This window comes from Sebastes umbrosus, chromosome 2 (assembly GCF_015220745.1).
Source record: "Sebastes umbrosus isolate fSebUmb1 chromosome 2, fSebUmb1.pri, whole genome shotgun sequence".
NCBI classification, from domain to species: domain Eukaryota; kingdom Metazoa; phylum Chordata; class Actinopteri; order Perciformes; family Sebastidae; genus Sebastes; species Sebastes umbrosus.
Window position 1 is genome coordinate 18,801,718 of NC_051270.1, and position 12,496 is coordinate 18,814,213.

General features: G+C 40.1%; 2 protein-coding genes across 2 annotated transcripts in view; both read left to right on the top strand.

The window, feature by feature from the left end:
• The window catches only part of kiaa1549lb (KIAA1549-like b), a 76,843-nt gene extending 76,003 nt beyond the window's left edge, over positions 1-840 (top strand). The window contains exon 22 of the mRNA XM_037755871.1: positions 213-840. Within this exon, the coding sequence (XP_037611799.1) occupies positions 213-482 (270 nt within the window). The 3' untranslated portion in view covers positions 483-840. The remainder of the gene's footprint in view (positions 1-212) is intronic.
• Positions 841-5,991: 5,151 nt separating this feature from the next.
• spon1a (spondin 1a) overlaps positions 5,992-12,496 on the top strand; it is a 135,566-nt gene continuing 129,061 nt past the window's right edge. Inside the window, exons 1-2 of the mRNA XM_037749532.1 lie at positions 5,992-6,147; positions 7,487-7,648. The gene's annotated coding sequence lies outside the window, so the exon portion shown is untranslated. The remainder of the gene's footprint in view (positions 6,148-7,486; positions 7,649-12,496) is intronic.

The following is a 12,496-nucleotide window of genomic DNA, read 5'->3' on the forward strand; positions in this document are numbered from 1 at the left end:
TTTCATTTATAATGATTTTTCCCAAATACAATTGTGCATATTGTCCCTTATCACCCATTTAAATCGTTCTAAAATAGTGGTGCAAGAGAAAATGTTCACTCAGCAAAATAAGAAAAACTGTATCCTTCTAATTATCTAATTAATTAGTTTCGTGGGTAGTAATAATATGAAGTTGCTGTATTACTGATGTCATGTGTACACTGTTTTCCCAGGTGCCCCTGCCTGGGTATGTAGAGGCTGCTTTTCCTCACCCTCGCTACCCACAGGGGAGCCCCACCAGGCTTCCCCTGCAGTATAACCACCAAGCACTGGAGCAGCCGCCCGCTGCCCATAGCACAGCATCCCAGCAATGCCTGCCGCAGGTGGTGAAGGACATGGACAGCATGCCCCTGAGCAGCCTCTCCACCTCTGCACTCGTGCAGGCCATCCGGCAGGAGGTGGCCAAGCTGGCGAAGAAGCAGAACGACGTGTTTGAGTTCTAGTTTTAACTCTGCCCCCCTTGCGTGCAGGAGATGGTGAACGGCGCATTGGTCTTCAACAGAGGTACACAAAGGCGGTGCTCCTTCAGACTGATTTTTGATGTTTGTACTGTAAAATGGACTTTACCCACTGATTACCCACCGATTGATTTCTTTTCACACACCATTGGTGTTTTGCAGCCTCTGAAATGTATGTTTTATTTTTAGAAAAAAAAAATGCCATCCTCTATTGATGATGTCCCAAATAACTACATGCATCTGTTCTTTGTAGATATGTCAATAGGATACGCTAAAATATGGAAAATATAATTTTTTCCAGGATTAGACATTTTTTTTTTAATCAGAATCAATTGAGAAGAGAGAAAAAGTAGCATTATTGTCTGTACTGAGAGGACCAAGTACTTCCTGTCAGATGGTATAAGTATAAACCACAGTGTATATGAGCATGTACAGTATTAGGACATCATGTATCTTATCTCCTTTTATAGATCATTAGCTTCAACAAGACGGGCTACATCAGTATCAGTTCATTCAGGCTTCCATGGCACATCAAACTACCATTTTTCAAAAACTCATTATCACATACCAACACCATAACGGTAACAACAAACACTGACCTGTCCTTGGTTGTCTAATGATTTTTAGAGATTTAAAGGACCAGTGTGTAACATTTAGGGGTATCTATTGGCAGAAATGGAATATGATATTAATAAGTATGTTTTCTTTAGTGTATAATCATCCTAAAATAATAACTTTTGTGTTTTCGTTACCTTAGAATGAGCCTTTTATATCTACATAGGGAGCAGGTCCTCTTCAGGGAGCCGGCTGGCATGATTCTACAGTAGCCCAGAACGGACAAACCAAACACTGTGTTAACTTTTCCTGCTTGGAGTCGATAACGTTACTCGCTCTGGAGTTAACCCCCGTCACTCCACTCAGCCACCAGGAAACAAGACACAGGAAACCTCTGTTGGTCTTGAGGAGCTGCAGCATTTATTTCTGTACAAACCGCAACTTCCACTTTACATTCACGTGATATCCTCAGAGCTAAACTAACTCTGCTCCATTAGCTCACTTGTTCGCTCACACACATTCGCCGCCGCTCTCTCTCTTCCTTCACCACTCACTTCCCACGTACACACACACACAGTCTACACACTGACTCTGCTAATCTCCAGATGACCTACGCCACTCTTACAACAACTGGGTCCAGAGAGGGCCATTCACGTTTTCGTTTTTAGAATTTTAAGTTGGTTGCAATCTGCAACCTCACCAGATGTCACTAAATCCTACACACTGCTCCTTTAAAATAGTTCCTGTTAATTAACAAATTGACTAAATACAGTATATTGCCTTTTTAGTTGAACCCAATTGAACATGAAATCTTAAGTTGCATCTATGATGATGTAACATATAGATGGAAGTGTTTGCCTTTATGCATCTGAAATAGAGGAAAGTATTTATCTCTATTTGTTAAGGTGTGCACAAGGTACATTGACTTGATTGACATTGAGTGAATACTTCAAAACATGATTTTTGACTTAACTTTATGTTTCTCTTTTCTTGAAGAAAACATCAAAACATTTTGGTTTTCAAAAACCCAAATGAAAAAGTTAAGTTAATTCATATTTGCACAGAGTAGCGATCGTATAACTAGCCCAGTGGTTTTAACATGCACAGATGATTCAATGCACATACAACCCCAAAACCTTTGTCACAAAATAATTCTCTCTGCTGCTGCGAGAAGTGCCACAGTTTCTTGTAGTTAAGTGAAACTGTAAACAAGGTGAGAATTGTTTGTTTACTGGCCCTAAGACATCTTAATTGTGTCAATGGATGCATTTCATGAATAAGTTCATGTAAACTATTGACCTAATGAGAGGTCCTACATCAGTACTCCTGTTCTAAGAAGTTTTAAGTGCACAAACCATTGTGTAACATTGTGAATGTCTGCCTGAGCGTCGACTTGTTAAGATTGAGTGTATAGTACAGCGCTTGTCGTTCTCCCAAGAAGCACTGTGTTCAGTGTGAACATATCAGTGTGGAGCATCAGTTCGCCTGGAATCATCCAGTTTGTAGGGTTCAAAGTGCATATATGCTGAGGTAGACATTTACCTTAAAGGGATAGTCTGGGTGTTTTGAAGTGGGGTTGTATGAGGTGCTTATCCATAGTCAGTGTATTACTTACTGTAGATGGCGGTCGGCACGCCCACAGTTTGGAGCAGCAGACAGTAGCTACCGCACGCATCCAAAGCAATGTACTGCTGTGGACGGGCCCGACAGCAAAACGTATTTGGGCCACCTAAAAGAAAGGCCTACAAAAATCAATATCAATTCAACTGTAGGCTATATTTCAAACATTTACGGCGGTTAACCTTGCCGGGAGGCAGCCCTTTCTGATGGGGAACTGAAGCCGTTGTATCCATCTATGCTCTCGCCAAAGCCAACAGACTGCATTGAAAAAACTTGTAATTTGACCTCACAGAACACTGGAGTTGCTTGTCTTGCGCTGCCTCAATTAGTGAGTTTGTGCTGTTGTGTGACTTTGGGAATCCCAACTAACCACTCTTGTGTGTTTCTCCAAGCTGAGGGCGTGCTGACTGCCACCTACTCTAGGTAATACATCGACTACGAAAAAGTACCTCATACAACCCCACTTCAAAACACCCAAACTATCCCTTTAAAAAGCAATGTTCATTATTGAGGATTTGTTTAAAAATTGCTTCTTCACATTAGTCATCAATCTCAGTTATGTCTAAAAAAACAGCAACATAAGTTTCCACCTACCATATCACATAAAAACGTAAATATCAGCATGTAAAAAGAGGTTAAATTAGATTAAACAAAAGACTACAAACATAAATAAAAGCCAATAATTAAGGATTAGGACCCAGACATCAGATATGATGTAAAGTAAAAAGTAGAGTGTTGGACCGAACACAGTTCTTTGAACAAAAATGTGCTTATAGTACATGTTAAGCAAAAGACTAAGCCTTCGGATAGCTAGTGGAATAAAGGAGACATGCCCGTATTATTCCAGCAGCGACAAGAAGGAAGGAGGCCAACTCTTTATTTAGTGGAAGATCGGGATATTAAAGGATCCAATTAACCTTTTTGATGACATGCTTCAATTAATATCTTGAAGCTGCACTTCTTTTATTTGAATCACTTAACTGGCCATCTCAATCAGCTTTGTCACCCTTTTTTTATTTTGTCTGTTTTTGAAATCAGACTAAAGCCACCACCATACCAGGGCACAAAACACAGCTATAAACTATTCAATAAAACTCCCTTAAAACAAAAGTCATTAAATCATTGCACACATGAAAGACTTTCTCAGAAAAAGACTCATACTCATATTTCACTGTGGCGTAATAGCCTTCAATAGGTTATGATGAATTCTAAATGGGGAATTGCTGGCTTGGTAATGGGAAGTGGGACTGACTGATGAGTGCTTGTGGGCCTAAAGCGGGGGTGCTGCAATGTGTTTGCATAAACATTCAGATGCTATAGATTGCCTACTTTTACTATGTTATTGCAAATCACATGGAATGCTTTGCTGATTATATAATCAATGCTGTCATCAGATAGATGGCAGTTCTGACATAAGAAAGAAAACTGTGCGAAAAATGCCTTTAAATCATTATTTCCTTTCGTAGAGCAGTATTGCTATTACGGCAGTCCTGGATGAATTCAGCCTTTTTGCATTATGGATTATGAACAAACCCTCCTTCTCTTCTGAGAAATATTCTTTTATACTCATGCCTGTCGGTGTCTAAGTAAGGAAATACTGTATGTCTTAAACTCAACAAGAACTTTGTTTGTTGTTGCTTGTTTCCCCAATATTCCTTTTACCCATTATTCAGAGGAGCACTTAATGTCTTAAGAACTGTACTAAATACAGTGAAACCATTTTTTTTTGTGTATACCAGAAGTGAACACCTTTCCACACTCTCATGCTGGATAACTGAGAAAACATAGCGATATTAAATAAAAAGGGTTTTAGTTGGTTTATCGGTTTAGAAAAACAATGAGTATTTATTCTATTAAATGAAACATAAAGTGAGCTAAACCTATTAAAAATCAATGTCTTTTTGTCTTCCTGACTGGTTTGTCATTTCCTTTTTTTTTCCATCTGCTTGATCTTGTTAAATTTGATGTTCCTCAGAGACTGATTTGATAGAGAGACTGATGGAGAATGAAAGAAATATTAGCCTACATGATTAAACTTAAATAAAAGATTTTATTAGAAGAATCAATCCGTGTCTTCGATACCTTTTTTACTCTCTGCATGACATTTTTACTGATGAACAATATCAAAAGAGTTGAAGCAATTGTTGCACTGATCTAATCTTACCTGGTATTTAAGTATGCTTCTTTATTATAATTCTAGACCTAATTAGTAGGCAGGACTCAGGAGGCAGATTAATGATTGAAGGTGAAGGCATTCAGAGATTGGTAGTTGTGCACTGTTAAATGACCTGCTGTTGGCCATGATGCTTTAAACCTAATGAACCTTAGGCCTCTGGCTCAGGCCCCTGCTCGAAAATGACATGCCCAAAATGAACTGTATTTCTGTTATGAACTGGTAGGTCAGTGCAACATGCTGGTTTTGCCTTTGTAAACCCTTACCAAAAAGAAATTTATTCAAGTGTGTTATTAGTATACTTCTTTTAAACTTAAAGGGACTGTTTTTAACAATCAGAAATTGGTTGTAACAGCGACACTTGTGGCCGTTAAGTCAACAAAAGTCAGTGTCCTGTTGATCGCGCTCGCCCGTGTGCACGCGCTACCTGAATGTGATTGATCATCCGTCAAAACAGTGAGGCGACACACATCAGCTAAAACCACAATATCTCTCTATAATTCACCTGCTTGGCAGTAATGTTAGCTGACCAGACGAAGGTCTCTCCATGAATCACTGCTGATCCTAGTATTGGCTTTTCCTGCTTCAGCCTCCCGACCGCGGTCAGATGAACAGGGGAGACAACGGAGTTTTGGTCAGAGACGATAACGTTTCTCGCTGCAGAGCCCCGTCACTTCACAAGACACGGGAAACCTCTGTTGGTCTGGAGGAGCTGCAGCATTTATTTCTGCACAAACGTCCACTGTACGTTCACTAGATATTCTCAGAGCTACTAACTCTTCTGCAGTGTGGAGTGTGCGCGCATGCACGTGAGGTGGAGCGAGCTGTGAGTGACGGCAGGCAGGCAGGCAGAGGAGCAGAGGAGCAGAGTACAGCAGAGACTCCACCCCTGGAGACCAAAGCTACGGTCTCCCCCCGCGTCCTCCGACCGCGGCCAACACTGCTTAACAGACGGGCTTCACTAGATATAACTTTGCGGTTTTGGTGCTTCTGTGTAGTTTGTGTTGGAGTCTTGTCTGATCAGTGAAAAGTCAATCAATCAAACCCCTATTCATGTTCCCATTCAAGAAAACCTCATGTGTCTATTTGGCTCAGGCCTGTGCAGTGACCTGATTCATCCACTAGTTGGAGACACAGAGCGTTAGATGCCGGACAAGGGCCGTGTGCAAAAGCTCCTCATGCAAATGAATACACACACAGGTGAAATCAATTAAAACAATTATCCATCCAGAGACACACAGAGAAGCCACAGGCAGCATTGATATGCCCTCTAACACAACTTTTGATCACAAAACCGCAAAGGTGAGACACAATTCATGGTTATGGCTGGTAGCATGTGTGTGTGTGTGTGTGTGTGTGCATGTTGTGCTGGTAGCATGTGTGTGTGTGTGTGTGTGTGCATGTTGTGCTGGTAGCATGTGTGTGTGTGTGTGTGTGTGTGTGCATGTTGTGCTGGTAGCATGTGTGTGTGTGTGTGTGTGTGCATGTTGTGCTGGTAGCATGTGTGTGTGTGTGTGTGTGTGTGTGCATGTTGTGCTGGTAGCATGAAGTGACCGTCAGCATGTTTTTAATGTGAGCTCATTTATTTGCTTGGTGTTGGACTTGGTGTTTTGTTTTTGCAAATGTTTTTAGCAGAGCTTTTTCTCGTTATGTGGGAATGCATGATGAATGTGTTGCTATATTTCCTGTATTCTGTATTTATACTGTGTCCTGGAACAATGCCTTTATATTATTTATTCATTATTTGCGTCCGAATTTATTGATATTCTGCTGGTGAATTAATTATTTAATAACCCAGAATATGATTACACAATATTATAATTTCATATACTATATATGTATATATAAATTATAAAAAAAAGTATATATACACAAACAACATTACAATCAACAATGAACACCGTTTTCTAGACTAAGGGTATATTTATATTTATATATATCCTAAATACAATGTATTTACTTTAAGTTGATAACGTCTGTATGACACTAAAGTAGTAATATCTACTACTATAATACTCTGTCTGTCTCACTTTGAGCAGTTTACAGTAAATGTGTGCACCAGGAGTCGCACGGAACCATTGGAGCGAGCTAACATGCGAGCTTACACGACGAGCTCAAAACGGCGTTGCACGTCGTCAAAAAGGCATCGATGCAGGCTGGGCTCCCTGTATAACCTCTCATCTTGTAGACTGGACTACAAGGACGACTCTGATCCTGTTGGTGCCTTTTCACCACATTGCCTGCATGCATGTTCACTTTCCAAGAACACTAATGGCACCGTCAGCTGTCAGCTCAAGTTTGGTTTTGACAAGTGACTTAAGCTGCTGCATAAACATGTCAGCATGTCAGCTAGACATGACATGAGTGATAACCCAAGATAGCAGCTTGATGTGACTGATAGTGCCACAGCTGCTGACAGATACCACTGTAAAAAAAACCATGTTTTGTGTCATTTCCACTTGAGAAGACCAACATATTTGACAGTTGAGCCGCAGTGAACCGTATGAATGTCAAGCCAGATATTGCTATTGTACTTTGCATGGTTACTGTTTAACAGTTGTAATCGACTTGAGAAGCATGTTTCTATGTATGTGTGATTTATTTCCCCCTCACTTACAAACCCGTGTCTATATTTATCCAGGACCTGCACCAGGATATACCCTCTCAAATCAGGAAATCTGGTTTTGAAGTGCCCATGTATGCTCCAGGATGTGGACCAGCTTAGCCACATATCAACTAAGTTCCTGCTGCTAACCTTCCAGCTTGCCGCTGCTGTGTCCTCCACAGAGTCATCTTTTGTAAGGTAAGTAATAGAGGTAGACCGACTAATCGGTTTGGCCGATAAATCAGCGCCGATAGGACGTTTTACAAACTATTGTTATTGGCGGAACTGGGCTCTGATAGTCACGCGGGGACATAGGCCAACGTTTTGCATGGAGGCTCCGTACACAAAGTCAAGGTAGAGGGGGGAGAAAAAAAGTTCTCTCTTGAATATATAACACTACTTTTTACTTTAATTTACCAATTTGGCGTTTTCTCTTCCAAATAATCCAGCCACGTAACCATCCATTCATGAAATGAAATCAGACACTTAAGGATCCTCCTTACCCCGGGAATATGTACCAACATTAATGGTTTGTAAGAGCGGCATTTAACAATGTACGAGACACACAACAGAAGTAATCCTGGCCAGTCATACTGTAAGCCACAGATCAGCGCATCGCCCATTGCAAATAAATGGAACATTTTCCAAAGATGTAATCCACCAAATCAAAACTTCAGGACATTCACTTATGAATTATTTAATTCAGAGTGACAAAAAACAGATTTATTAAAAATGGCGTTTGCAAAAGTAGCTGACTAGGCTGCTGCAGAAGTAAAGAAGATATCAGCCGATCAATCAGCTATCGGCTTTTTCTTGCTCCAACTATCGTTATCATATCGGCCTTTAAAAATCCACTATCAGTCGAGCTCTGCTAAATAAATCATTTTACTCTACCAATTTTGCAAGCTCAGTGGTTCATAGGTATTTCTAGCTCTTTCATAAGAACCATTTTTCTAAAAGGGTTTGCACAAAATGCAGTGGAATTAATTTGACTATCAAATTTGAGAACTATCCATCAACGTCACCTATAATACCCAAATGCGTAAGGTGTGCTGGACATTTTAATGGTTTCTCATTTTGAATGTGCCGATTAGAAAGAGAAATAAATACCATTTAGATGAAATGACAAGGATAAATCACCTAAAAGCGCAGTTGTGCATGCTTATTTTTTAAATTTGAAACTAACCAGCCAGCCTATAGCAGAAATGTTTCATCCCAAGTCGATCAAATGAGAGAAATAACTGTTCATTCTACTGCATGTAATACAGTGCTGAGTTTACGTGTGACCTATGTGTGTTGCCAGCACCAGTGCCTGAACCAGATTACCCATCTTGGTTTGTCTCTTGCGTGCATGTGTGTGTACAAATAGTGCAGTAAATCTGTAGTACAGCATTTTCCCACCAGGGCTCAGCCTAAAGCCATGCTAACAAATGTTCTCTCTCAGCGAGAGGAGCATATACTTTCTAATCTTCCAGAGAGAGAAAGAGAGCTGTGCATTCACTGGGTGGATTGCATGAAATGTTACATTGGGTGGACAAAATAAAAGGAACAGTAGACCGTATGATTTTGACTTTTTGAAGCTCGCAATGTTCAAGTTTTGATGGCATTCGGTCAGAGCATTGTTGATTCAGTGTGTGTATTTGTGAGGCTTAAATTTTTCGTGGTGCTGTATCACCATTGTATATTGAATGGTGTTCCAGGAATGGGACACACAAATATTGCTACCTCCTGTTCACCAGGTGTAGACAGTAAAGATCATCTGGTCATATGGTGCCTTCAAATGGAACTCGTGAACTCGTGTTTACGACATGGGAAGTCGTGTAGTTGGAAATTCCAGAAACCTTCCACTTCCGAGGTCGTGAATACGACATGAGGGGGCGTTCATATGGGCCCAACTCGTAAACACGGTAAACACGACCCCATTTGAAGGCACAAATAGATTAAGCCTGCGCAATCAGGACACTGATGTACTGACAATTATATGCATGTAACATACATAATGTTTCTTGCTTATGGTTGCTATACATGTTGAGATTTTGTACATTTACTGGCTACATATTTCAGTGTTTTGACTTATTGATTAGCTATTAGACATTTTTTAACATTTGCCTGTTTATGATCAATCTTCCACTTAAACAATGAATGAATTATTATAAGAAAATAACTAATAATAATAATGACATTAGCAATAGGCTACTACATGCCAAATTGGAGAGGGTGAGGGAAGTAATAATTAATTAGCAATAATAATGGGGTGTTCTCCTGTAAACATTGCATACAACCCAGTAGCTAAAACCTGACATCGCTACTGTCATGATGTCTAAATACACAAAGTCTGCTATTATCTTCCAAAACAAAAATAAATGTGTTTGATATTGTAACCTTCATGAAAAGTGACTCTATCTGTTACTAATCTGGTTGCCATTTCTACACATAATTACTATCCATTCACAGATCAGTTCTGTGTTAAAGGACCAGTGTGTAACATTTAGGGGAATCTATTGGTAGAAATGGAATTGTAGAAGCTATTTATTTTTTATAAGTATTTAGTTGTTGTTTTACTAATAATAAGTAGTATTGTTTGGGTTATTATTCTAGATGTTTACTTTATTTGGATTACATTTCGTGTTTTCTTTTGCTAGTTATTTTAGTTTAATTATTTTCTTTTTAAGTAGCCTATATTTAGTTTTTTTGCGTAATTAGTATTTTGTTAATGAATCTGTGGGCACCCGTGGTTATATAGGTAGGTAGGTAGGCAGGTAGGACCAGCAAGCACCTGGGTGGGCTTATGTTTTTTTAACCAGAACAAGAGAGGCAGCGACATCCATGTTTTCTTGTTGTGCTTGCTTTAAAGCTGCAGTGGGCAGAATTGGAGCAAATATGATTTTTTTTTCTTTTAGTCTATAATAACCTGAAAATAAGAATCATTGTGTTTTCATTATCTTAGAATGAGCCATTTACATAGGGAGCGGGTCCTCTCTTCACAGAGCTGGCCACCATGTTTCTACAGTAGCCCAGAATGGACAAACCTCTGTGTTAACTTTTCCTGCTCGGGCCGAAGTTGATAACGTTAGTCGCTCTGGAGTTAACCCCCGGAGAGCAACCTCACCGCTACATGTAGGTGCCGCCAGATGTTACACACTGTACCTTTAACACATCAAGAGTGTGGGTTTTCTCCGGGTACTCCGGTTTCCTCCCACAGTCCAAAGACATGCAGGTTAGGTTAATTGTGGACTCTAAATTGCCCGTAGGTGTGAATGTGAGCGTGAATGGTTGTCTGTCTATATGTGTCAGCCCTGCGATGGACTGGCGACCTGTCCAGGGTGTACCCTGCCTTCGCCCAATGTCGGCTGGGATCGGCTCCAGCCCCCCCACGACCCCTAACGGGATAAGCGGTTGCAGATGGATGGATGGATGGAGTTTAACAATGTCTGTCGTCAAGGGAAATAATACATTAGTGTTACAGCATTTCTTTTGAGATATCTGTAGTTTCTTTATCGCATCTTTTTGCTCCCTTTTTTTTTTATTTCTCCTTGTAAGTCCCCAATTTAATTCATGAATTTGTACAACACTTGTAAAATGACTCGTACTTGTTTTTGATAATGTGTTCTCTCTCAGGTAGAGTGTAGATAGTTAGAGCCTAATTTGGCAGCTGTAATTAGATGTGATCTAACGTTGAAGGTCCATTATCTCTAATAAAGGCTACTTAAAGTAATTATAGTACAGCCTTCTTGAGCAGCACAGAGATTAGTTAATCACCACAATGGTCAGTGCAAGGACAAGTCAAGGAAAACACACACTGAGCGAACAGACGGTCTCTGACACTAAAAGTGATGTTTCCATACTCTGACACTCAGGAGAAATCTTTTACTTTGGCAGCTTTCACATCACTCTCAAACTGGATTCAGACTGAGGTGTTGCTTGGAAGCCCGGGGAAATAGACAAGATTTGTGAAATGAAGCATAACCACGGACTGCTCAGAAGGTTTTGATGAGACAAATGATAAACTACTTCACCCTTAAGTGATGATGATGATGGATAAGAAAACATTTCCCTTCTATCCCTATCATTTGATGTGGATAAAAATGACACATTGTTTTCCACTGACTGAACTCTTCCCCAGTGGTGCAGTTTTAATATGTGAACTCAGTGGGTGGTGGATTGAAAGTCAGACTCTAAACCAGACTGACTGAGTCTCATTAACTGAGGCGCCTCTGAACTACACAGTGGAATAGAACATTAAGATGAGCTTATCGTTTGTCGTGCCTCTGCAACAGATGCTCTAGTTCAAATGAATCATGCGTGTACAGTAAATAAAGCTCCGCAACTTTTTCTGTGTCGGCGCAGTTGAGCTGTAAATAGACAAACCTTTGGGGTTTTCATAACAGCGGTTTTGTGTGGTTCAGCCTGCTATTTCATGTAATTCTATTGATTATTTCTCTGCCTACTCCGGTCGGTGCATCACAGTAAATTCCAGTCCACATGAGATGTCCACCTCCTCAAAAAAAATGATGAGACGACTGCTAAGACCTGGTTACTGTGACTGTAAAACTCTTTGTAGATTCTCAGTTCTAGCATTTACTGCACAATAGTAAAATAACTGCATGCCCCGTTCAGTTTTCCCTCTCATGTGCTGCTCTCACATTTGGTGCACTGGCTGTTTGAAGACACTAGGGGCTGTCCAAGATACTTAACCGTGCAGATGTAACATCACCTCAGTACCACCTTACTGCTGATGAAAGGCAGTCAGCTGGAGACTTTTTCCTCAGCATACACTGATGCAGTGTCTCTTACACAGTCAAAGCTAGATAAAAATGATCTGATTAAGCTGTTGAGCATAGAAGGCTTTTTTTTTTTTTTTTTTTTTTAACAAATGGGCAGCAGATGTTCTGCATACATAAAACCCACCTAAGTCAAGACAGTCATTTTTTTGATTGGTCCATAAATTGATTTATCTCCAGTATGAATTAGGGCTGTCAATGTTAAAATATTTAATTACGATTAATGACAAATTAATCACACATTTATATCCATTCAAAATGTACC